At 43.8% G+C, this 27,219-nt stretch overlaps 1 protein-coding gene across 8 annotated transcripts in view; it reads left to right on the top strand.

The window, feature by feature from the left end:
- Positions 1-27,219, top strand: part of LOC126334869 (atypical protein kinase C) — a 704,619-nt gene that overhangs the window by 484,285 nt on the left and 193,115 nt on the right. For 7 of the 8 annotated variants that reach the window (XM_049997557.1, XM_049997558.1, XM_049997563.1 and 4 more), the window contains one exon: positions 17,139-17,189. In XM_049997557.1, coding sequence (XP_049853514.1) covers positions 17,139-17,189 — 51 coding nt within the window. Of the gene's footprint in view, positions 1-662; positions 738-17,138; positions 17,190-27,219 lie in introns of those variants that run through there. The other variant, XM_049997565.1, reaches the window with a different exon arrangement.

Below are 27,219 nucleotides of genomic sequence, written 5' to 3'. Positions count from 1 at the left end.
GGGAGCACCGGCGTCGGTAGAAAAAGGAAATGCGCGAGGTCCTTTTTCAAGCTACGGCATTTATCTTAAGCGAATTAGTGAAAATCAGTGAAAACCATAATTAGGAAGGTTGGACGGGGGATACAAACAATCATCTTCCCTATTTCTTGTCCATCGCTTTCACCGCTGAGCCATCCCGCTAAGTGTTTCAGAGTCAAGAAGGGGCAAGTCTCACCACTCACTTTGTGGCGTTCACAGTTTCAGAGTATCAGTAATTCGCCATATATCAGTCAATTGTCTTGGGTCGACAGTTGCGTTATGTGATAGCTTTCCTCTTCGAGATACTACAGCTTTGCTTATCTTCGCCGTTACGAGAAAAACCATCCCAGATACTGCGCTTACTTAGATAAGATACTTTCTATCAATTTGGTCGAATACAACAGCCGTACTCTTGACTGTAATCTTAACAGTAAACTAAACAAGAAACACTGTCAGTACCGTAGAGGTACGCACACCATGCGTGGCTGCATACAGAGAGGCAGTGTTAATTGTGGTAGCGGAACGAAGACTGCCCAGTGGCGTATTCTAGTAACCACGTGTCACCGTCGATTGAGTCATGCGATAGACTGCTCGTTGAATGTCTGGCCACACAGATAAGATACGGGATTGGGAGTCAGTGGCTGGCGCATCGTCGCCTCTGGCGCACATGATTTGCGGCGACTGGCAGTGCCTGATCCCTCCCCGGACTCGCCATGACTGTAAGTTGCCGTACACTTCGCTTGTCGCTTACCTCGTCTAGGGCGAGCTCCGTCTTGTTTTCTTGTGCCAGCGGCATCACTGGTGCCCTGTAGACAGTGTTCGTTGCAATTATGGGACCGTGCAATGCTTGCTGCCATCGCAGTACTTAAGACTTGTTGCGAGGTCTCTAGTGAATACGTACGTCATCCTGCTCCTTACCCGCTACCGTGTCGTTACACACAACCAAAAGGCAGGGAACGTTATGTTCCCATTATTTTTATGACCTCAGCAAAGACAGCATGTTATTCTTAACGGACAGGGATCTTCAGACGCAAAAGTAACTTCGCGCGACCCCAGTGGAGTGTTAGAGGACCATTATTTTTCACGATATCCATACATATAAAAATGTGTGTGTGTGTGTGTGTGTGTGTGTGTGTGTGTGTGTGTGTGTGTGTGTGTGTGTTTTCTTTGTTTGTTTTACGTCTCCTGACGACTGGACCGATTTCAACCACACCTGGTATACATATACATTACCGTCAGGCGACAGTCGCTGTGGAGGTAAGAGCCACCTATTTCTTAAAAGGGCTGGGGGTGGAGGTGAGAAAGAAGCGTATTCCTTGATGCGTAAATTCCCGTACTTTATTCATTGAGTATTTGAGAAAGAGAACAATTAGCGACTTGGAATAAACTTTATTCAGAATTTCAAACCTTTTCGAAATTTGTTCTCTGTGATAGCCACTCCAAAGCGGTGAAAGGAAATTTGTTTAAATGTTTATCGCTTACTACTTTTCCGCTGTACATGCAGTGAAAGCAACGCGTGAGGCAGGGCGTTGTATTTTTTTACTTATTTACTGCTACCTGAACTCGCGACACATTTTAGAGACAGTACCGCTGAAAGCACGTGCGAAAATGTATTATTCTGCGACACACAATTCAGGAGATGTCAGAAACAATGAGATGCTTGAAAAACTGCCGCATGATGCTTGACGTTTAAGTTTATTATTTGTTGGCTACTAACTCTGTTCATAATAAATTTTGCAGAGAGTATCCACATATGCCGCTGAATGTACCTACAATATTGTGTCATTGTATGACAAGTAGCTCAGGATATATGACGTCATAAACATTAAGCACAAGGCCAGACGCTGTGTCGTTCGCACGTGGACGCACAGCTATACATAAATACCTGGCCGACGCCGGTTTTCTCCGCTAGTGTGTGTGTTTATATAATCTTAGAAAATCCTCGCTAGACCAATACTGGTATGTTGCTCGCCACTCTTGGACCCTTACCAAATTGGTTTGATAGAGGAGGCAGAGAAAATTTAAAGACAAGCAGATCGTTTCTTACAGGTTAATTTAGTAAGCACGAAAGCGTCGTCATCTAACTCGAAGGGCGCACGCTACAAGCGGGACGTTGTGCATCTCGGTGTGTTTCACTGTTAAAATTCCGAGAGGTTACGTTCCTAGAAGAGCCAACCAATATATATAGCTTTCTCCTACGTATATCTTGCGGAAAGTCCATTAACGTAAAATCCGTGGAATCGAGCTCATACGAAAGCGCAACAACAATCGTTTCCTCCGTGGATCATTCGCGACTGGAACAGAGAAGGCGGCAAGAGTCAGAGCTACACAATGTACCCTCCGCCATAAACCACAAGCTCGCTTGCGGACTATAAATGCAGATGCAAACGGAACTACAGAACAACAGTATTACCAAATCACTTCGTGTTTAAGGGGAAAAAAAACTGTCCATGGACTTATTCTTCCTCCCCTCTTGCCAAACAAAGAACTGCCTATGCTGTCTGTGTCGGTATCAAGGGAGGCAAAGTATATTTTTCAAGTTTTAGTTTTATTTTGTGACACTTTTGAAATAGGAGTTTCATGGCAGTATTCAGCAATTACGCAAATGCTGCCCTTTATAACAGGTACCTAGTGCCGGTCATTAGTATAGTTTGTGTAGGTTTTGTACGTATTACTTAGCTGTTAGAAATGTGACGTTCACGCTCATGTCAGTAATTTTTATATTCACAAATTGATCTAAATGGCTCTGAGCACTGTGGGACTTAACATCTGAGGTCATCAGTCCCCTGGAAGTAAGAACTACTTAAACCTAAAAAACATCGCGAATTGACGGGACAACGCTACTGGAAGCTTTTAGAACGGAGAGCCATTCGGCGTTTTCAGTTTGAAAGGAAAATATCAGCAAACGTCAAAATACTGTGGTTTGAAGAAATCAAAACAAAATTTCCTTGGGTGCTCGTCTGTTGCTAGACAGTATGCACTGAATGTTGTGGCTTTCTACAAACTGGTTCTGAGCTAACACGACTGGCTGTATTGCTGGGCAGGATGTGAGGTCGTCTTACAAAGATCTCTGGATGTTAGTTGCCGTCTTCTGCCCCTCGCTGGCTTCAACCCTTCTCAAGGCCATTAAAAATGATGCACTAACTCACCTAGACATCGATGCGGAAAAAACATTGTGAGTGGAAGGATGCGAGCATTCGCCTGAAGTGATTCAGATTAATCATGGACAGCACAAGTCAGTGTCGTCGGACGAGGGTTAGAAGCAGTTCCCAGCGAAAACGAGTCCACTGTCTTAGCCACATTGCTGTTTTGCTCGGTTGTAAATGAGTTTAGAGAGTGGTCACAGAACTTTTAAGGAATAGTCATATTTCTTTGAATTGTACTGTATGATGAAACCGTTTTACAACAAATGGATTTAGTATATTTTTCTCTCGTCCTCTGTCGTCATTAGTTTCGATACATATTCACTCGCGGAGGAAAAAGATTATAGTTAGCTTTCTACAGTTCGTGCTTACGACGTGTACGTAGTACTGCAGAATAATAGTAAGATATGCCTCCCCGGAGAGCCTTATTGCTATTTTTGTGGCCGTTATGTAACCTAATGCCTGACTTGGAAATTCTGTCGTTTGCGATACAAGACAGGTCGCACCTCAACTTTGGGTTCGTACGGATACGCGATTCGACGGTTCGATTTCTATGCGTTTCGCATTTCCTTTGTATTTATTAAGGGAAATTGCCGTCTGGAATCGTGGCTTTCCTTGGGGACCGCTCGTACCTGCGACGGCACGTCCCACCGACCGAGGCAATTTCCTGTCGCCGTTCCTGTCACCTGACGGGTCCAATCCCATCGCTGCGTGTATCCGATTAAAGCGCACCCGCACACTTGCGTTAGAGAGAACGGCTGCCACTCTCGCATCTCGGTTCCTCGACGTTCCCGAACCGTACACTCCTTTCCAGAGGCTAACAACGGCATCGTTTTTATACTACTCTCCGCCTTACTGTAGTGATACTCGTTCGTAGTCTATTAATTTACAACGTTCAGTATAACCAGAGCATTGACCACTTCCTGGCAGGAGATTCCGCCATTGCACGGCGCGGCTCCGAATACCTGTTTTGTGTATAGCTAATCTATAAATTGTCTTCGCTGGTGAAGAATATGGAGTACATCTGTCCCGCACACCAGGTGTTCGTTTTTGTCGCAAAACATAAATTTACCATATAAATCTGCGTATATACTCGGCAAGCCGCCGTACGGAGCGTGGCGGAGGGTACCCTATACCTGGCCGTTTCCTTTCCTGTCCCACCCACAGGTAGCGCAAGGGAAAAGCAACTATCTGTATTCGTCCGTATGAGCCCCAATGTCACATGCCTTATCTTAGTGGTTATTGCGCGAATGTATGTTGGTGGCAGTAGGAACGTTCTTCAGCCAGCTTCAAATGGTGGTTATCAAAACTCAATACCTGCGTGTTGTTCTAACCTACCAGTAACAAATCTAGCAGCCCGGCTCTGAATTGCTTCGATGTTTTCTTCTAATGCGACTTGGAGCGGATACTAAACGGTCAAGAATAGGCGGCACGAGCCTCTTATATGCAGTCTCCTTTACAGATGAACCGTACTTTCATAAAATTCTCCCAATAAACCGAAGTCCCCTTCCCTACCACAATCCTCACATGCTCGTCCTATTTGATATCGCATGGTTCGGTTTTATGTCCATTTAAACTAAACTAAACTCCGTCCGAACAGCCCTTGGAAGGCCTAACGGTACAGACCGGCCGCTGTGTCCTCCTCAGCCCACAGGCGTCACTGGATGCGGATTGGAGAGGCGTGCGGCCAGTACACCGCTTTCCCGGCCGTATGTCACTGTGCGAGACCGGAGCCGCTACTTCTCGATCGAGTAGCTCCTCAGTTTACTTCACAAGGGCTGAGTGCACTCCGTTTGCCAACAGCGCTCCGCAGATCGGATTGTCACCCATCCAAGTGTTAGCCCATCCCGTCAGCGCTTCGGTGTTCTGACGGGAACCGGTGTTACCACTGCGGCAAGGCCTTTGGCTTCTGTAAAATTTTGACAGTTGTGTTGGCCTTCATATTTACCTAATTGACAACCCCTTCTTAACTGTGAATGCTTAAATCAGCGAATTGCCACAGCACTTACCTTTTCACGACTTAAAAGAAGGATGCAAATTCACATAGTTGTTTAAAATATGTTTAATTGCTCAGTACAATAAATTTAGTATCTAAAATAGAGCAAAATTTCTTCCTCTAAAATAGAGCAAACTTTCTTCCAGTTTCAGCCCTATCACTTGTATACATTCTTCACAATATCTCGTGGCGCTTTTTGGGTAATATAAGATGTGCAATCGTGTCATATATTTCATAAGTGGTTTGAAATATCAAAACAGTTTCCTGGAATCTATAATACACGAAGTGGTATTAGTTTGTGGATATAGTCTTACCTTACTGACGATGAAGCAACCATTTTTAAGAGAACTGCAAGATCTTCAACTGAATTACGTACCACTGTATCGTTTCAAAGCAGTAGTATAATGATAACGCACTCCCAGATTTTCAAATTTAGATTTAAGGCTTTGTTGTGGCAAACTCCTTTTTCTATGTACAAGAGTCCCGGGAAACCCCCGGCCCGCCGTCATCTCCTCAAATTCACGTGTATCAAAGTTCAGTACAAATTACCTGCATTTGTTGCGGGTTAGTACTCCTTACAGAAAGGTGTGCTAGTCGTGCAAGGTATACAGGAGAACTTTTGTGAAGTTCGGAAGGTAAGAGAAAGCTGGCGAAAGTGGGCTGAGAGGACCGTTCTGGAATCATGCTTGGGAAGCTCAATCGGCAGAGCAGTTGATCGCAAAAGGCGGAGGTTTCAGGTTCGAGTCTCAGTCCGACACACAGTTTTAATCTGCCAAGGAAAATTAAATCGGGACACTGGCCGCTGCAGAGTCAAAAATCATTCTGTTTCACAGAAGGTATCTTGCGTACTCGGTTCACTGGTACAACTGATAAGGATAGGATTGTGTCCAGTGTTGGGCTAATCATAAACCGCCCCTGCCGAAAACACGGGAGTGAGCGCGTGGGATTGTGTTGGGCCTGTGCGCTGGCGGCTGTAGCGGGGAGTGTGGGCCAAGGTCGCGCGCTGTGCGCCCGCGGTGGGCGTGGCCGGATCGATGGGCAGAGGCGGCGGGGAGCGCGTGCGCCGGGGCCGCCGGGGTCCGAACCCGGCACCCCCAGCACAGCACCCGCTCCTTCCGCGCACGCTAGCGGACCACGCCGAAATTCAAGCGAGTGGCACAGACTTGTGCAGCTTCTGTTGGGATGTGACACGAGTAAAGATGTGTGCGCACAAACTCTGAAAAAGGCAGTATTGTAGAATAAAATCTCATAAATAGTACCACTTGCAGCATTTTTATGATTTTGCTGAAATATGACATATATTACCTAAGTGTAATATTAAAAATGAGTGGTCTGTTCCCTCACACACATTTGCTAGAAGTTTTGAAAGTAAATTTTCCACAATTGAGAGGTGTAACACAGTAGATAGAGGGTTGCAACATGGTACTATTTATAAGCCTACCTTCTGAGTTATACCACAGATATTGTAAATTATAAAAATAATTTTTTTTTTCTGAACCACAGAAAGAAATTTGGTGAGTGTGATCAATATTAATTTAATTTCTAAAACATTAGCAAATCCTTTTCAAGCTGTAATACATATTGATTATCTGAATACTAAATTATTTTGGTCTGAAATTGATTAGTTTCAAGATTAGCGACTCATTCACGTTTGCAACTCTCACAATAAAATACGTTTTTTCTTCGCACTTATTCCACACTCCGGGTATGAAGCCACACATATTTCAGGAAGTTAACCATATTTGCCTCTGAACAACTTCGCAGATCTTGCAGAACCAGAATGAAGACATATTACGATTTTTTGTTTTGCTGATTTAAGCTTTTGTAGGACTACTTTTGTAGCTCACAGATTCCTTGTCAAGGAGGAGCCTCTTGTAAGGAGCACCTCTGATCCCAACAACGGATGTTGCTTTGCTTCTTGTTCTCTTTTGTAGAGTTCGGGTATAGGCGATACTGCCACTCTCCTTTTTGTTTTGTGGGAGCTGAAGGCCTAAGAATGCACAATTTCCATTAGTTTGCTTGATATTCCTGGGAGTTCTTGATTTGTCTGTTGCCGCGCGCAGTGGCTGCGTAGTTTGAGGCGCCATGTCACGGTTTGCGCAGCCCCTACCGCCGGAGCTTCGAGTCATCCCTCGGGCATGGGTGTGTGTGTGTTGCTCGTAGTGTTGCTCTTAGAATAAGTTAGAGTAAGTTGTGTGTAAGTCTAGGGACCTACGACCGCAGGAATTTGATGCATTAGGAATTCACTCACCCATTTGATTTGTCTGTTGTCTCATTTCGTATTCATCGTTTCTAGCTTCTGATCATGAATTGGATTCAATCGCCGCGAAGCCCGAAACTCGAAAAACGTGTAGCTCCAATGACCAGATGCCAGTTTTGAAGAAGGCACTGACAGCATTTTGTGCAGTCGCATCTCTGTCGTGTGCCTCTAAGAGCTGACATACCCTTGTCTGACTAATACTGCTGAAAGGACTTGTGCGAAGCCATTTGTCAGCTGCGTAGTTGTAATAACCGGCGAATAGCTTAAAATTGTAACGTGTAGTGGCCGTACCGTGTGTGTTACACAGAGGCAGATAGAACATACCAGGGTTACAGCAGGAAACACATTTAGCGGTACAATTGTTAGATGAATAATTAGTCAAATAATTGGTAAATCCTGTGTAGTGAATATTATTTTGAACTGTAGAAGCACAGTATGGAAGAAAAGTGATTCTACAATTTATAAGATGACGCCTTACTTTATAAAGTTACTTCTTACTGCACAGAGGCTGGAGTAATGTTAACTTTTTTCCTTCGCTAAAAGTGAAGTTGTAGGGTATACAAGTTATAGATAGACTATTCGCATCTGTAAGGGTGCAGACACTTGGCTTCACAAACAGGTATGTACTTCCTTGGAGCACAAAACGAACTTGCATTACTCGACGCCAATAAATATCAACGGCCTGTCGAACTGGTCACTTACAATAGCTAGATACAACCTGCTGCACATTCTGTTCGACATGCGGCATCACCATTTCGGCAGATATTTTGCTGGAATTGTTAGCGGCGCAATTTAAAAGGTGGTACGATTTGTAAGACTTTATCCTACGTCGAGAGGTGACGTGACAAAGGTTATGTTCTCATTTCATTGGCCATTAAGAGTCTTCTCCGGTTAGAGAAAATATTAATGAGGTAGTTAATTAAACTTTTCGTCGACTTGATGTTCTGTTATTCTGTGACAACGGTCCCAAACTGAGTATTGCCTTCGGAATTGGGCCTTTGCCAGGGAAGCTTCCACGAAGAGCGACATGTGTCGTCACGTGTTCGTTGAGAAAGTGCGACAGCATTACGGAGGCACTCATTAAAATCCACAGTGATAGACGCTAAAAGAGTTGCGTTGTGCTCACGAGAACTCCACAGTTGGAAAGTACGCTCTCACAGTTTAAAGAACAGTAGAAAGACCTACGATTACTTATCGAAAGTAAATAGGGCGAAATGATGGAAAAAATCAGAGAAATTATGTCTCGTGCGGAGATATGTCGACATGCGTTCTTCCCAAGCACCATTCGCTTGTGGAACAGGGCAGTGGCGGAACAGATAATGGTGCCGGGAGTCCCTCCGCTACACACTGTTAGGTAGTTCCCAGAGCATACATGTAGATTAGAGGCTAAGGGGGAGTTATGATCATGCAGAGATGAGGGGTGTGGTGAGGTGGGGGGGGGGGGAGGAGGACGGAGTAACATGGCCTTTACAAAAAAACGCGCCTGAAATGATTTGGCGAACTACGAGAAACTAAGTACGTGCGAACGGGATTTGAACCAAGCTGTTGTCGTACACAGCCTCTATCGGACTCGGATAACTGGCCGGGTATGATGTGCCACCAGCAGCCAAGTTTAGAAAAGTGTCGTGCTGTCCAAACAAACGTTCATATTGATGTGTTCCAGTTTTGTTACCATTTATGGATGCTTGTAAGGGAAGAAGGGAAGCCGTAGGATTAACTTCGTGTTGAAATACAGCTCATCACACACACACACACACACACACACACACACACACACACACACACACCCCTAGCAGAGCCGTGACGCAATAAGCCGTGGCGTTCCGAAGGAACCATCTCAAAAATCTCTAGAAATGATTTAAGAGAGCCCCATTGAGTGGTCGATGAGGTTTAAATCTCGCTCTTCCTCAGTTTCGGTCCAGGTAATAACCTCACTCTTCTTCAATTTCTATCCGAGAAATTACGTTCTGCGACATGTTATTAGCTCTTTTTATTTCAATGATTTGAAAATCACAATTATATCGTTGTAAAACCGGTTTCGTTTAAGACCGCAACCATCTTAATATCATATTATTGTCGTGACAGTAAATTAAGAAATTACTGCATTACAAGGAACGTCAAAATTTTATTTCAGTCGAATATTGCGGTCACAAATAGTGGAATGTCCTGTATGGTGGTAATACTGCTATGGCACAAATCTAGACTTCTCCATAGCGACACATATTGCTTCTTTACAAATCTTCTCTAGTTCTCTTAAAGCTGCCATTGAGGAAACAAAATTATGATTTGAAGGTTAGAGTGGGGTTGTGGTGAGATTCGATCAGTTTTTTGGGATGAAGCCCTCTGGAAACCTGAAATCTGTGGTTCCTGAAACTTGCTAGACAAAAAGGGACTAAATATGTAAAAGCAATGTGAAACGCCATATACGTTTTTGGTGATATAAGTCGTTATAGATGTATCTACGAATGAAGTTGTCTTCTCCAAACAGAGTGCGAGAACAGTTCTATATTGGAGCTGAATATTTATCACTCAAACATAAGTAATGAGAAGACGTAATTTTTCGCGTTTTGTTTAACATGTACACGCCGGCGTCTACCACCAGTGGCTCATGGTAGATCCTCTCATCGGGCGGTTTGTACCACTGGTGGCTTCCGTTCAACTCCAGAAATTATGCTACCAGTAGTACCCTCGCGTATGTCGCATTGCCTGCGTGTCAGGCGCAACGAACAGCTGTGACTGCTATTTTCTGTGATCTTTCAACGATAGAGCTTTCTGAACGAGTGAAATATCACATAATTTGCGATAATTTAGTGTAAAATTATTTTATGTGACCTTTCATTGTATTAAAAGAATGGACTTAACGCCAGTTTTAAAGTAAAAGGTGAGTATACTAAAATCGTAGACTAGGGCGTTTAAATACGATCGCCGCCCACGGCGAGAAAGAGGAAAAAGAGTGCCGCAAGATTAAGTAATGCATGAACACGCGCGCCGTCCCCCAGCGGGAAATACAATTCTCAGCTCGCGCGTGAGCTTTTTAAATATTAACTCAACTTTTTGTCGAACGCAACGATGTAGAACACCCAAGAGAATTTTATCTCATAAATATACGGGTAAGTATTCTCTTGTAAATTGCATGGTTATTTCGTCACAGTTAACTGTGGGAAGTGTAGCTTCCTCGTCGAAGACTATGCAGAGCAACATACCAGCACTATGGTTAAAGTTGAACGACCACGTGAAAGTCAGAGGGATAAGCTACATACAGTCCTGCTAACGTAAGTTCTAAAATATGTCAGCAAAGGAATTAGAAAAGATCGATCTTCTAAAAGCATCACACCCTTAGAGAGTAATTTACACTGTGCTGATAATGACACTGGAGTCTAGGGAATTGGTAAGTGGTTGCTACCACAATAATTTATTTATACATATATCTCCGTGTGGAGCTGTCAAAGAATTAGTAAGTATTTTGTATTTACCTTATAATTTCTATGCTGCAGTTTCTCTGTTAGTATACATTTTACGTAGCGTTTGTTGAACGGACTGTAGAGATTTAATTGTAGAACCATATTGCCGAAACAGCTGTAGAGTTTTACCAACTCATTACGGTTAAAATTAGTGGCGGCGCGTTTAGAGGCGCCATTTCACGAATCGTGCGGCCTCTCCCGCCGGAGGTTCGAGTCCTCCTTCGGGCATAAGTGTGTGTGTGTGTGTGTGTGTGTGTGTGTGTGTGTGTGTGTGTGTGTGTGTGTGTTGTCCTTAGCGTAAGTTAGGTTCAAAATGACTCTAAGCACTATGGAACTTAACATCTAAGGTCATCAGTCCCCTAGACTTAGCTACTTAAACCTAACGAACCTAAGGACATCACACACATCCATGCCCAATGAAGTGCCTAGAACCTCTCGCCCACAGCGGCCGGCGTAAGTTTGGTTAAGTTAGTTTAAGTAGTGGGTTAGTCTAGGGACCGATGACCTAAACAGTTTGCTCCCGTAAGTATTCACACGCACAGACGCATTATTCACAGCGGATATGTTTTGTTGTATCACAGTAATATTCAGAATGAAAATCAGCGAAACTAAGTCCTTTGAAGAGAAATCCAAGACGAGGAGGAGGAGAAGCAGGAGCAGGTGGTGGTGGTGGTGGTGGTGGTGGTGGTGAAGTATAATCTCGCTCCTTGCGCTTTTCACTCCCACGGCTCAGCCGAGAGGAGGTAACTTTTAAAGTCTTTCTAAACGAGCGGAGAGGGAGCCGAAGGTCATACATAATTAACATGTCCACCGTGACTTGGCATTTAAGACTGTTTGACAGCCTGGGAAGCGGAACTTGGGCGCTGAAAAATTCTGGGGTGTGCGCAGGTCGGTCTCCATGCTGCTGGACTGGTTGGCAGTCACCCGCTGTGACGCGGGCTGCCGCGCATGCGCACAGGGGATCGGGCGAGGCCTGCATAATGCATTGTCGAACGACTTACGGCAGTCCTGAAATCGTAACGACGAGGGCTAGGGGCGTATTCCTGCCCTGCCGCCGCTCTCCCAATATTTGTCCTGGGCTCTGCAGCGGTGCTCGTCCTTTTATCCTGCTCTCTTCCCTCTGGTGGCTTCCTGCTCGTCGATCCGGCGTGTCCCCAGCCGTTCTCCAGTAGGTACTCAGACACCTCCTAGATAGGACTGAGCTTTGAGTGTTAATTCTTAACCCCGTCAACACATTATTGATTTTTATGCATCACGTGTGCAATGTTGAGCCATGTGTCGCCTTCATCATGATGTCTGAAGGCAATTTGTTCATAATAATGCCCCTATCTCTTCCCATTGTCTACGGGCGATATTTCATTTGGCCTCAAACCTCCTACTTGATGTCATAATTGAATTTGTGCACTAGTAATACACAATTTCCGTAACACACCTATTCAAAAGTTTTTCGACCTTTGGTAGCAGTTATTAATTTGTTTAGCACACTTCTCCTGTTTGTCACCAGCCGCGAATATATGAGGGGCAGTCAAAAGAAAACCGAACACCAGCCCATCGAGAGTATGGAATGGATCCATTCAAAAGTATTCACAACACGCGTTAAGACATCTATCTGGCTGGGAGACGAGACAATCAATTCCTGCTTAGCAGAACGCGGTCAGCCCTTGATGCATCCACAACCGCACTAACTCCTGCACTTCCTCGTCCGCCGTCACGCATGTCTTTTTTCAGATAGCCAAAGATGTGAAAGATCCGGCCGTAAGGAGGATGTTGCAGTGCTTCCCAACCGAATCGCCTAAGTGTAGCCTCCGTCTGATTGCAACAGTGTGATTCCGTCCGACAGCATTCCTGTGCGTTTTGACTTTATGACGTGTCCCAGTTTGTGCGAAGTGTCTTCATATTGCTGCGCATTGATTGTGGTTCCACGCTCTGTTTAGTCGACGAACATAGATCGCTTGCAGTCGAAGGAGGTCGTCATGACCCTACGTGGCGCCTCTATTTTGAGCCAGAGAACAAACGGCAAAACATTGTCAGCACCGTACATCTCACACCTCATTGAAATCCGGAGCTGTTTGCCCAAGGTCCGGTAAGTTCATGATAACCGTTTGCTTCAACTGCAGCGGTCCTCCGCTCATAGAGTTCCTCTGACATGGAACCACAATCAGTGCACAGCGCAGTGAAGTCACTTCGCAGAAGTCAAAACGCCCAGGAAAGCTGTCGGACGGAAGCATCTTTTTTCACGATAACGCCCGCCGGCATACTGCTAATTGGACGAAGGCTGCGCTTCAGCAATTTCGTCGGGAAACACTGCAGCGTTTTCCATACAACCTGGATCTTTCACCGCGTGATTTTCACATCTTCAGCGACCTGAAGAAAGACAATAGTGGACATTGGCTTCATTCGGACGAGGAAGTGGAACATTGGTTGCTGTTGTGGATCTGTCAGCGTCCAACCACGTTCTGTGATACAGGTGTTGGTCGTCTCGTCTCCGAGTGGGGTAAATCTTGTAACCAGTCTCGTGATTACTTTTGAATGAAACAATTCCATGGTCTCGTCGTGATGAGTGTTCGCTTTTCATTTGACTAACACTCTGCCACATACTTGAAACTATCTTACGCAGCAGACATACATACGTGTCAAAGTATAGTTCTACATAAGCACACTAGGAAAAAAAAATTTACGCAACAGCAGGAGACATCATGCTCATGCCATGTGTTGATGATGGCCTCAGTGCGCCGAGGAAGACGTTCAACAGCTTCTTGAGGTATACCATAACCAGCTGAAGCTAGTCATTAATATATCAAATCTCGCATAGCTATCAAAATGGGGGGATGTTGATTGCTACGTTTCAGCCGCCGTTCCAGGTAATCCCAAAGATTTTCTATGGAATTAACATCGCGAATGATGTCAGGGTGCGAGAGAGTGCTTGAGTGTTTGCTTGAGTGTTCGGCAAATCGTAAGCGTATGCATGCATCTCTGTGAACACCGCTATTGTATTTCTTGGAATAAGATAGTGTGCACTCATCACGAAGATGTAGCAGAAAGGATAAAACTTTTATCACCGAGAATGTTGAGATGAACATCATGATCAGTTATCACAGGAACATGAGTGAGCGAGCGAGCCTAAGTCCTCGTTACGAAAAACACACCCAAAATATCGCAGAACCACCCCAGGCCTGAACTACACCCTCTGCACGCTTAGAGTTAAACGTCTCATTGTGTTGTCGCTACACTCGGCGCCATGTGTCAACGGAATGATTAAAAATGGAGACTCTTCGGACCACATTACACGTCTCAGTGAGCTGCCAGCCGGTTTCTGTGCTTTGTTTCCATTGAAGACGTCCTTTATTTGCCGGCGTGAGCAACGGCCATTTGCGAGGTACCCGACTCCAGGTGTGTGCCGATAGCCGTTCCCTTCACGGTATTCGCGCTGTATCTGATTGAGATGGACCTGCATTCATTCACAGCGGCGACTACTTGGAGCCGATTGTCACTGATAACGCGTGCCTGACTGTCGGCTTCCGGGCCATGTCGATTAGGATCTTTTTACGATCGCTGTTCTTACGCTGTGTTACGTGGCTGGCTGTGGCACACCATACCATTTAGACACGTGGATACACTAATAAATCTGCCAACTTCATTCACGGTGTTGTCATAGGGACACTTAACATTGATAGTCCCTTTTCTCCTTTACGTTACGTCTCGAGGTCGACCGATCTTAATGAGCTGAATCCCTGCAACCGACTAGGACTTACACACCACTTCACTGCGATAACGTATGTCAGCGGTGGAGAGTCACATGACCGTTACCATTTCTACCCCATCTAAAGTGCTACAAGACGGCCAGAGTTCTCTTTTAAGGGGAGAGGCTAACATCATGTTCGGCGAGTTTATTAAGCATTTTTACCACCCCACACGCAAATGTAACGGGTGAAGAGTGACGTTTACTTGTCCCTATGCTTACGTCCTTTATAAGTATTTCTCTTCGGAGCTCATTCTAAGATCAATGTGCATTCTGTGGGTATTGTCATATCTCTACGCTGGAAATTTCCTTTTTGTAATTCTGTGTGCAGAATTTCTTGAAAGAAATAGTTTATTTCTTCGAGTGAGAGCCAGCATAAAGTTTATGACATTTCTGGAGTCTCGTCAGCCAAAGAAATATGATCAGGCACGCTGACCTTCCGTGTGTAAAGCATGTTTCAGAATTAGTGCTACAGGTTTCTAAGGATTTTACAGGGGACTTACGAGGTAAACATTTGATATGAAACCCTTGTCTTGAAATGTAGAATTTTAATGTAAAATAAGTTTGAAGATCGGATCACTCAAAGCTCCCGCTTCACGATATACACACAACGGTGTCCAAGAATTCAGACCTGCGTGCTCTTCAGAAGCGCATGGCATGCACAGTATCTCGAGTCCTCGTTGTCAAGTTCTCTTCTACGTAGGCGACGTTGTAGTCGGGAGAAAATGATTGTGATGTCTTCGTTACAGCAGGGACTGACGACGGCGCCCTCTTCTCAGTTTGCTTGCATACCGTGAAGCGGGAGATAAGAAGGTGGTTTTCAATCACACTTTATCTCCAAACGGTGCTTTTGCGAACACGGGTTCTTTATCAAAACTTTATCTACTAAGCCACCTCTACATCCCCTAGAACCCTGTGATAGGAACTGGGAAACACCCTGTATGCCTGATGTTCCTTTTTCATCTAAATCTTAATGGTGTTGCAAACGTGTCATTAGATCTACTATTCGTGACATACGCTCATTTTCCCTCAAAATAAAACTACCAATGCCAGTATATGCACGAAGTTGATACCTTTAGAGCCGGCCGGAGTGGCCGTGCGGTTCTAGGCGCTGCAGTCTGGAGCCGAGCGACCGCTACGGTCGCAGGTTCGAATCCTGTCTCGGGCATGGATGTGTGTGATGTCCTTAGGTTAGTTAGGCTTAATTAGTTCTAAGTTCTAGGCGACTGATGACCTCAGAAGTTAAGTCCCATACTGCTCAGAACCAATGATACCTTTAGAAACCTTCGGTGGATACTCGTGCAGTTTCAGAGTAGATGGTTATTCACAGGTGTGTTGGACTTCCTGTAACGTTGAGAGCAGTGAGTTACCTGGTATTATCCCGTGGACGCTGATCATAGTGACTCGTTAGTGTATTTTTAGTTGTTGTAGCTGCTCAATTCCGAGATGAGCCTTCTTTCGCAGCAGTCGCGTTTTTCAATTTTACCTGTAGTTCTGTCAGACGCGAAATGGCTGTTGCAGTTGCACTTGTCGTTGTCTAGGTTATTCAAATTGTTCACCATTTTTGCCATCCAACGATGCGGCCCTCAGTTCTGTTTCCCGAATCAAACTGTACGCTTTAGTTAATTTATACATTCGCAAAACTTCGTACACACTAAATTGCTAACTACTGTATTGCTTATTTAATTTTCTACCTCCAAATATTAAGTTGCACAGAGAAGGGTAATAGTAAATTTTCTGTGCGAGGTCAGAAAAACAATTGTTTCTCAACTTTCAGCTATCAGTACGCGTAAGTTGTCCATTGTTTTTCCGTTTACTTAGAACTATTGTTAACATGGTTGGTCTGATAAGATCACAAACAATTCCTTTCCCGGTAGATGTCTATGCTAAGTCTAAGTTACAACCATGTCGATAAGGTGTACATCGAAAATAAAACGTATAGAAAGGAAGTGTAAGATCAATTATCGTACAACGCACTGGTAACGAAATGACAAGCGAGTGAATATTCCTTTCGGTACCTGATACGAACATTTACTGGCTAATAAATGAGAAGAATTGAGTGGTGCCTTTCGTTAATTAGTTAAATGGAAAGGAAGTTCCTCACTGCACATCAGATCGTTGGGAAACGTCGAATGTTGTGAAGGTTTGGAGCAAATATTGGCACATCAGATTGTGTTTGCGTCGATAACGGTTTTGCTTGTTTTATTGCGTTGAATTATATAGAGCACGCATTTATAGCTCTGAGCAAGCGTGTGCAACTACCCGCGTAGCCAGGCTTTTCGCCGTATGTGGCTCGTAGACGTACGTGGCATTGCATGTGGCAGCGCCTGTATAGGCTTTTGAACCCAAACTTGCAAGAAAAATATTCAGAGCTTCTTTACATCGCTGTGTACAAAGCTTTTGATGATATTTTTTATTTAATTACTTTATTTTGGCTTTTGTCCATAAAGCGCTATGTCTTGCAGCTTGATGGCGCCGCTAATAGCTTAGTTCCTGACAGCATTCTTTCTTATTGTTTCAGTTTTCCCCAATGCGCCATCTGCCCCCGGGATGCCTTGCCAAGGAGAAGACAGTAAGTACTACATTAATTGAATAAAGAGCTGAGGAGTGTAATGCATTTAATGATGTTTCAGAGATTTCTGCTTCCTAGCTCATATGCTTTATATAACGCCGTAACATTAACTACGAAGAGATGCTACTCTGCTACACACTGGTTTAACAGGTATCCTTATAATAATATGCCAACCTTTTTCAGCGTTATTACTTTCCGAAATTGTAGTTTTTGACTACGATTGCTAACAAAATCTGTTCTGAGTCTAAAACTTCTTTTCTTACAATATTTTTTTTACCTTGCCGTTTTTCCCCCCAGACCGCTCCATCATCAGATAACATCAAGCGAATTGGCACTGCTGGGAAGATCTTGCACTCGCATTCGGTAGGACAGTGATCCATATCCCCCGTCAGGCCATCCATTTCCCGCGGTGTACATGAATGGTTTAAGGCGGATACCGGTACGGTTCCTATGAAAAACTAATGCCGATTTTATGCAATGCCATTGTCCAGTGTAAAATAATGCCTTATCTGCAATGGATAAAAATTAATCACCCCCGGGTGACATCATTCTGATATGTGTGACACCGCCTCTAGTCTCCATGATGGCATCAATTCGGCGGAGAAGAGATTTCAAAAGTTTCTTCAGGTGTGCCACATCTACCTGAACCTACTCGTCAATGATTATATCCCGTGGAGCAATGGCCCTTTGCGAAGCACCCGTCTCCGTATGTGCATCACGTACAGTTTTCTTCGCAGTGGTTGACGTGGACCTGTATTACGGGCGGGAGCAATTCGCGCCGGGTTTGAATAAGATAGCTACTGGCAAGGTGTGGTGGTCATCTCCGGTCTCTGTCGGCTGGGATTTTTTTTCTAAGATCCCTATTCTTACGTTATGTTGTAGATGTGAGTGATACACCACTTCATGTAAGCAAGTTTGACAGTCCAATGTAGTTCACTGTGTAGACATGGGCACGTCGAAAGGCAACAGCTCCTACTCTCGACGCATTTACTGCGCTGATTCCATACATCGGACTTTGACACGCCACGCCACTTCACTGACCGACCTAAATTTCCTCAGTGTTAGGGGATACCATGATGGCCTGGCACGTACCGGTTCTGCGGCATCTACAGAGCGCCCAGTGTGCTCTTTTAAGGTGGTGACTAATGTTTTGTTTGATGGGTTTACTTCGTCCCGGCCTGGTCTTGAAACCGTGACTTCACTTTTTTCCTTCCTTAATACGTAAGGGAACAGGCGTTCGTATTTTTTTTAGTTTGGGATCCTGAGTCACGCCCCTCGTAGCTCATATCCAACAATCATAACTGATTTTCCTTAATAGGATTTTTTTCCCCACTGGGATAACAGTCCGCCGCTATTATTTGTCGGTCACATAACAAGTCTTTCGAGGTGTTTGGAAATTCTCGTTACAAACTGCTACGGACTTGTAGAGGGCAGTGAGTACATAATATTTTAAATAGGAACCGATGTCCGGAAACGTACAATTTCCGTTATACGACAGTTTCAGTTCCGATGTTTAGCTCATCCACTTCTGCTTGAGGAACTGAATTAGGGGTGACGCACTTCAATTATTAGGTAACAATTCGAAAGAAAACATAACGAAACGTCCAATTATCACACATTACGTGTTTAAATTATTCCAAAACGAAAAACAACGCAGAGTACTATACGTACAGAACAGTTCTGGTGCTAGGCAGACGTTGAGTGAAAGCAAGTGACCGTCTGATGTAATACACATTATGCTGTCAACCCTTTTGCATACCAGGACAGGGAAGTCTGTCACTTTTCTCTTTTTGTCAGCGGACGTGGACGCGTTACACATCTTAATTGAAACCGTTATAGAACGGAAAAGCTACGTTCCCAGACATGGTTACCTACTCAAAATATTATGTACCCATTCCTCTCTGAGTTCTTCAAGTCTGCAACAAGAATTTACGAACATCCTGTATACAGGGTTTCCCAGAAATAATGCGACGGACTTCGAGGGGTTTTTGAGGGTGTCTTAATGAACAACTCGAGGGCAGGAACCGGTGCCCAGAAACGTCATCAAACGACGCTACAGAGCGTCAAAGTTATAGGATCCAGCGCCTGCCACTGCACCACCCTTTTCCGGCAAACGTGACTTTGGACGCTGACTGACTTGGAAGAACGTTCGCAGTGTCGTCTGTTATTCAGTCTTCACGACTGGTTGCCACGATCGACAGTGGACAATAACGACCTAGCTGCTGCGTAGGCAGGTCTTGTCTCCTGTGAATGCGATGCTTTGTTGCGTTCGTGGATGATCTTTCAGACACGGCTTTCTCCCAGCAGTTTTTTTGTCTCTTGTGTACAAAAAAGCATTGGGTACTTTGTGTTTCAAAAGTAATTTACAGGTAGGAAGCTTCAGTACGATAAGTTTCGGTTTAAGGGATATAAATAAAAACGTTTTCATTTTCCCACAGCAGTTAGACGTGGGAGTGTACGGATCGGAATTTAGATACAAGAAAAACGTGCAAGAGCGATAAACTTTTAGGAGTCTGATTTCTCCGGTCTTAACAAGTTGCTGTTTGGTGATTGGGTGTTAAAACTACCGAAACGTCTCAAATGAACTCTTCAGATTGCGTTTCTACAGTGAGCTTTTGGCAATTACAGAAAGATCTTCTGTAAAATCAAGACACGTATGTAGGAACGTGGTGAAATAGGAAAGCTGACAGTTGTTTCGCTTGGTGAAAGGCGATGTTTTTATGCCGCATTATACAGTGTCCGGGTAACTGTACAGGACTTGGAGTTTACTTTCCACTGAACTGAAGGATAAATGATTAAGTTTATTTGATAATGTGGTGGGTCGTGCTGGACGTGACAGTGGAATGATAACGTAATGCCGTAGGATCTCATGTTCTTTTAATCAGTGCATCGTACAGCAACCAATGCACTGGTCAAAAGTAGCTTAAATGTAAATACTCAGACTTAGATACTTTTCCTCAAGTGCATCAGTAGGTGGGATATATGTATACTTCTACGGCAAAAATTTATCGTTCCGACACAACTTTCCTTTTTTACTTTTTAGATCACAGTTGTATTCCATTCGACATAATGTAGGCCTGTTGTTAGAGTAATGTATTTCTGGCAAATTTGCCAGTGGGTTTATCGCGTTTGTGAAATGCAGTTCCGTAAATTCTGCAAAATACTCGTCTATAGCCGTCGTTACTTCATTGGATTTTTTCCAGCCATATATTTTTTCTATATTTTTAATTTTTTTTTTTTTTTTTTTTTTTTTTTACCGAAGAATCCTGTACGGGAAACTGTATTGGTCTGGCGAAAAATATTTTCTTTTGCATCCTGTAGGTGAGCTGAAAACGATCTTTCGTGTCTTTCGATGCGCCTCTTTCTGTTAGCCACCTGGTACACCTTTGACGTTCGCCTAGTACTATATCATTCACTTTCTGTGTTTTCATCTTTGTTTGCAGTTTCGAAACGTCCTCTCCATGGTTCATCTTCAAGAGAGGCGAAATCAGCCACTGATTTCTTTACTGTTAAACATATAGGAGCATACTCCTTACAAAGTATTTTTCATCAGTTTCTAGTAATGACAAATTATCCGAAACAAACAATCTTATTGCGCTACGGCATCCCAGTTTATCCATTTGAACGAAACTCAACGCGACTCACTCGGCTTAGTCTTTAGGAGTGACACTTCGGCAGGAGCTCGTTCAGGTGTGAAGCAGAGTTACTACATTCCGCACGAAACCAGACTTCTAACATTTATTCTAACTCATTCACATCCTGTGCACATTTTCGGAACTCACATCAGTGTTTCTGTTTGAACTGCACTGTGTCTTCATTTTAGTTTTATTTACTGTAACAAAATTTTAAGATGATATATGCTAGTAGAAATCCTTGGGTAACACAAGAAATATTGAATTTAATTGATGAAAGGAGAAAATATAAAAATGTAATAAATGAAGTAGGCAAAAAGGAATACAAACGTCTCAAAAATGAGATCGACAGAAAGTGCAAAGTGGCTAAGCAGGGATGGCTAGAGGATAAATGTAAGGATGTAAAGGCTTATCTCACTAGGGGTAAGATAGATACTGCCTACAGGAAAATTAAAGAGACCTTTGGAGAAAAGAGAGCCACTTGTATGAACATCAAGACCTCAGATGGAAACCCAGTTCTAAGCAAAGAAGGGAAAGCAGAAAGGTGGAAGGAGTATATAGAGGAGCTATACAAGGGCGGTGTACTTGAAGACAATATTATGGAAATGGAAGAGGATGTAGATGTAGATGAAGATGAAATGGGAGATACGATACTGCGTCAAGAGTTTCACAGAGCACTGAAAGGCCTGAGTCGAAACAAGGCCCCGGGAGTAGGCAACATTCCAATAGAAATACTGACGGCCTTGGGAGCCAGTCCTGACAAAACACTACCATCTGGTGAGCAAGATGTATGAGACAGGCGAAATACCCTCAGAATTCAAGAAGAATATAATAACTCCAATCCCAAAGAAAGCAGGTGTTGACAGATGTTAAAGTTACCGAACTATCAGTTTAATAAGCCACAGCTGGAAAATACTAACACGAATTCTTTACAGACAAATGGAAAAACTACTAGACTGCGACCTCGGGGAAGATCAGTTTGGATTCCGTAGAAATGTTGGAACACGTGAGGCAATACTGACCTTACGACTTATCTTAGGAGAAAGATTAAGGAAAGGCAAACCTACGTTTCTAGCATTTGTAGACTTAGAGAAAACTCTTGACAGTGTTGACTGGAATACTCTCTTTCAAATTCTGAAGGTGGCAGGGGTAAAATATAGGGAGCGAAAGGCTATTTACAATTTGTATAGAAACCAGATGGCAGTTACATGAGTCGAGGGACATGAAAGGGAAGCAGTGGTTGGGAAGGGAGTAAGACAGGGTTGTAGCCTCTCCCCGATGTTATTCACTCTGTATATTGAGCAAGCAGTAAAGGAAACAAAAGAAAAATTCGGAGTACGTATTAAAATCCATGGAGGAGAAATAAAAATTTTGAGGATCGCCGATGACATTGTAATTCTGTCAGAGACAGCAAAGGACTTGGAAGAGCAGTTGAATGGAATGGACAGTGTCTTGAAACGAGGATATATGATGAACATCAACAAAAGCAAAACGAGGATAATGGACTGTAGTCGAATTAAGTCGGGTGATGCTGAGGAAATTAGATTAGGAAATGAGACACTTAAAGTAGTAAAGGAGTTTTGCTATTTGGGGAGCAAAATAACTGATGATGGTCGAAGTAGAGAGGATACAAAATGTAGACTGGCAATGGCAAGGAAAGAGTTTCTGAAGAAGAGAAATTTGTTAACATCGAGTATAGATTTAAGTGTCAGGAAGTCATTTCTGAAAGTTTTTATATGGAGTGTAGCCATGTATGGAAGTGAAACATGGACGATAAATAGTTTGGACAAGAAGAGAATTGAAGCTTTCGAAATGTGGTGCTACAGAAGAATGCTGAAGATTTAATGGGTGGATCACATAACTATTAAGGAGGTATTGAATAGAATTGGGGAGAGGAGCAGCTTGTGGCACAACTTGACGTGAAGAATGGATCGGTTGGTAGGACATGTTCTGAGACATCGAGGAATCACCAATTTAGTATTGGAGGGCAGCGTGGAGGGTGAGAATCGTAGAGGGAGACCAAGAGATGAATACACTAAGCAGATTCAGAATGATGTAGGCTGCAGTAGGTGCTGATGGACAGCTGCATCAAAACAGTCTCTGGACTGAAGACCACAACAACAACAGTTCTAAAGTAATTATCGACGAATTATAGTTTTGAAAAGCAGTGCAAACGTAATATTATTCCACACATAAAATAGCCATTTGTCTGCTGGTATTGTGCGGTACGTGCCTACGAAACAAAAACCGAATTTGTTCAAGTCGGGAATGTGACGTGGCGCTCCCACTGTGGACGGTCCGAGAGTTGGCGTTACACCCTTTGCCGTCATGCGGAGCTGCCGCCCCCTGCGTCGCCGCCTCTCCACGCGCGCACACTGCTCGCTCGAGGCTAATGAGCGCCGCATTCACTGGAGCCCCCTCGCGCCGCGGGCAGTGCGTGAGCTGAACTCGTCTACTGCACAACCGAGACTCGTTTGTGTGTGAAGATGCGCGTCCGGTACCGGCCAGAAAACTTACGTATGCGCTCTTACACACTCAGATCGCGCACCAGTTTGAGCACCAGTGAGGGAACCGGTGCCGTAGTTGCGGTCTGGTCCGTAGACTGGTCTGATGCAGCTCTCCACGCTAGAGTGGCCTGGGTATGCCTCTTCTTCTGTGCATAGTTACGGCAACCGACACTCATTTGAACCTCTTAGCTCTCTCCAGGCCTTATTATTTACTTATTTTTCGTGTCCATTTCTTAGATAACACAAAATAATAAAAATAACTAAATTTTGCCAGGCCCTGTTGACTCTCTAATAGATGGAGCTTGAGCTCCAGATTCTGCTGTCTTGATGGCCTTATAACTTGCTATGTATAAATTTTCTGTGGTTTAAGGATGGGGTCAGGTTTCTTTAGACAAAGCGTTGTTGTGGGTCTTGCAGGTCACCACACTCACAGGACTCATCCTCAGGAGTTCCGCACCCCTGTCCTCGATCGGTTTAGTGCGTTCCACGTCACATACAGCAGATGAAATCCCGGAACAGATTCCTCTTTAATGTTCTCCCCAACTTTTTCGGCTAATGAATTTCGCCATAGCTCTGTTCCGCGAGTTCCAGGTTATGATGGAACTGCTGATGATGTGCGCATGAAGCAGCTCTTTTTGTGGAACATATCAAACAGGTGGTGTTTGGGATCGATATCCTCCTTTTTTCCCTCCATTTATAGTTCGGATGTCAAGTGACGCTATACCAGTAATTTGACAGATTTTCGCGACGTACTCTTGTCATAGGCCGTCAGTCACAATGTTTCCAGTCATTTTCAACGCAGTTTCTACCTGTTTTTCATATGTGGAGTTTCGCCGAACTGGTGCTGCGTATTCGGCTGAAGAGAAGCGTAGTGCCAGAATGGACGTGTGGAGCACGTTTGGCTGCGAGCCATACGTGGTACTAGTAAGTTTACGGATGGTGGTGTTGTGGGCAGATACTTTTGGATTTGTTCCTTGGTCTCCCTCTACAGTTTTTACCTCCCAGTATTTTACACATCGCTGTCGTCGTTTATAGTTGTCGTTCTCTCTTCATTCTGTAACTGGCATCTTCCGCTACTGACCCATTTTGTAGCTATATTCTTTCGACTGTTCGTGGGCCGTCCGCCCTTTGCTATTGCAGTCCTTTCTTTGTAGAACAGGAAACTTATTTTCACTCGCGTTATAGTACCTGAATCTCACGATTACTTTATGATACAAATAAAAGAATCAAAGACATTCAGTCTTACAGAAAAATAGTGGAATCAAATGTGCAAACGGAAGTATTTGTAAAAACAAACAGACTGTTGTGATTGTATTACCATATCTTGTCGCACCTTGTCATGTTTGATATCCTTTCCCAACTGTATCCAGTGCTGATGCTACAGTATATTGCTGGGAAGGTAACTTGTACACGACGGTTGTGACTGAACATTTAGGCATTGAAATCTGTATATTGTTCAGGCTGCTAAGACGTTATTCCATTTAGTGTAAAGTTTGGACAGAAATATTGAAACACCAAAAACACAACACATTACCATGCCTAAAACGGTGTAGGCAAACTGCTGGCATTCAGAACAACTTCCAGTCGTCTAGGAATGGTTAAATACAGGCCATCTATGATTTTCAAGGCAATATAACTCTATTCTTTCTGGAAAACAGTGGCAAATTCACGCAATGATGATAACGATCAGGCACTATTCTGTCCAAGGGCTCAGTAACACTGGTATCTGGTAACTGTAGTGTTTAGGAGAGCTGCGACCATTCATCCTCGTACTCACGAAACCAGTCTCGGACAATGCGAGCAATGTGAACAAGGACTATGTCGTCTTAGAACGCACAATCATCATTGAACCTTGCCGAAAATCCTATCGGAACCCTCGCCATGTTTCTCTATTGAGGTCTAAACTCTGTCAGCAATTAGGAAGTGTATGAAACAAGACTCATCCGACCACATGACTTCCTTCCATTACTCCATAGCCCCTGTCTTACGGCTTCGGCACCACGTTTTCCTGTTGTGGGCATTTGCATCACTGATAAATGATTTTGGAAATCTAGCTCGCCCTGCCTTTTACTGCTTATGTAGCTCCCTTCGTGATTTTTTGGTGTTGGCAGGGTTCGCTGGTGCGACATTCAGTTCTCAGTGACTTTTGCAGCTGTTGTCCTGTTATTTTACGTCACAGTCCTCTTCAGTGACTTTGTCACGCTCACCCAACATACGTTTTCGTCCGAGTTGAGCCTTAGCGAATGTTTCTCTGCTTTCCCTGTGTGCCGTACAAACTTCCAAACAGTGCTTTTTGAAAAACCAAACACATTGGCTTCCTTGGTTACAGAACCTCCAACCATACGAGCACTTGCAACGTACTGAGGACATTCCGTAGATGCCGTTCTTGGTCAGATACAACGGCGCAGCCAGCAGGAATAGTTAGAATCTGAACTTATGTTCAAGCATGCCTTTCTCGCGGTGTTTTCATATTTTTGTCCAATCCAGTAGCTTTGGAATAAACTGTGATTGCGAAGTTTTGTAAGACGTTCTCAGTAGGAGACATACGTCACTATTCGTTTTCTTCTTTCGTTACACACTTTCATACTGCGAATCCAATAGTTATTTAATAAAGTTACTACCAGTTTCCCAGGCGAATTGTTTATTATGTGTCAAGTGTGATGTCGAGAACCTCCGTTGCCAAGGGAATTAGTCGCACACTGTCAGCTTCCTCAAGGTCAAACGTACGTTATTCATGCTTCGCGTGTCTTGAAACATGCCTGCTAGTACCCAGGTTGTCCATGCTAGGAAGTATCGCTACAGAGTACACTCTAGTTACTGAGTGAAGGTTCCTGGATAAGCAAGTGTTATTAGCATCGTCAAAAACAAGTCGGCTGCTTTGTTTTTGGAGATTCTAACTTCAGCCTGGCGCTTGTTCCAGAATATTCTAGAGTTCTGTTCATCTAGCCGCGATAGACCAGGTATTGCCAGCATAATCTCGTAGATTGAAACAGATTCGGATATTCTACACCTCAGCTGCAGACAGTCAAATAGTAAGCTCTTTCCGTCCTAGTACCATTGAGGTTTCTCCTTGTTTCACTGTCGATTTTCAGTTTCGTTTCCAACACCCGTCGTCAGTCGTAAAGCGGCACGTATAAATATAGGCACGCGGAAGACTTGGTATGCCATACAGTACCATACATTGTTACTCGTGTGCTGTGACTTGGAACATCTGCATTATTGCTCATATCATAACATGAACTCCGATATCATTATCGCTTTTGTGTGTGTGTGCGCGCGCATTAGTTAGCACTTACAGCTAAACATATCAACGAGGGTGCATTAGCTCACCTTTTAACGAACACAAATGATTGATTTTTTAAAAGGATCTTTCAATTACCACGAAGCTCTGATGACAGCTGCAAATTATGTTGATGTACGATGCTAGCTAACGAAGAAATTTTTGCATTGTAATATTTAAATGTGCTTTGAGTGACATAATCACCATTCATGTATGAGTAATGGATACTACATAACTGAACGAGCAATAAAATTAGGAGTTTCGGTGAATCGAAACCACTCACGTGTTATATTTTATTTACACTGATATTCGGCCGTATTTATTTCTCGCGAGCCGTATATAACATAACATGGCGAGATTGAAAAGGAAATAGACCTTATTATTTAGCGCACATATTAAAAGGACAGACAGACAGACAGACAGATGGATAGAGAGAGAGAGAGAGAGAGAGAGAGAGAGAGAGAGAGAGAGAGAGAGAGAGAGAGAGAGAGAGAGAGATGGTGGTGGGGGGCGGGGGGAGGCAGTGAGAGTGAGAGAAAGAATGGGAAGAGGGAATGAACAAAGAGATTTTTATAAGTGATGAAATTGTGCCGATCACCTCGACAGTTCGT

Source organism: Schistocerca gregaria, chromosome 2 (assembly GCF_023897955.1).
Source record: "Schistocerca gregaria isolate iqSchGreg1 chromosome 2, iqSchGreg1.2, whole genome shotgun sequence".
NCBI classification, from domain to species: Eukaryota; Metazoa; Arthropoda; class Insecta; order Orthoptera; family Acrididae; genus Schistocerca; species Schistocerca gregaria.
This window is presented reverse-complemented; position numbering and strand designations above follow the sequence as displayed.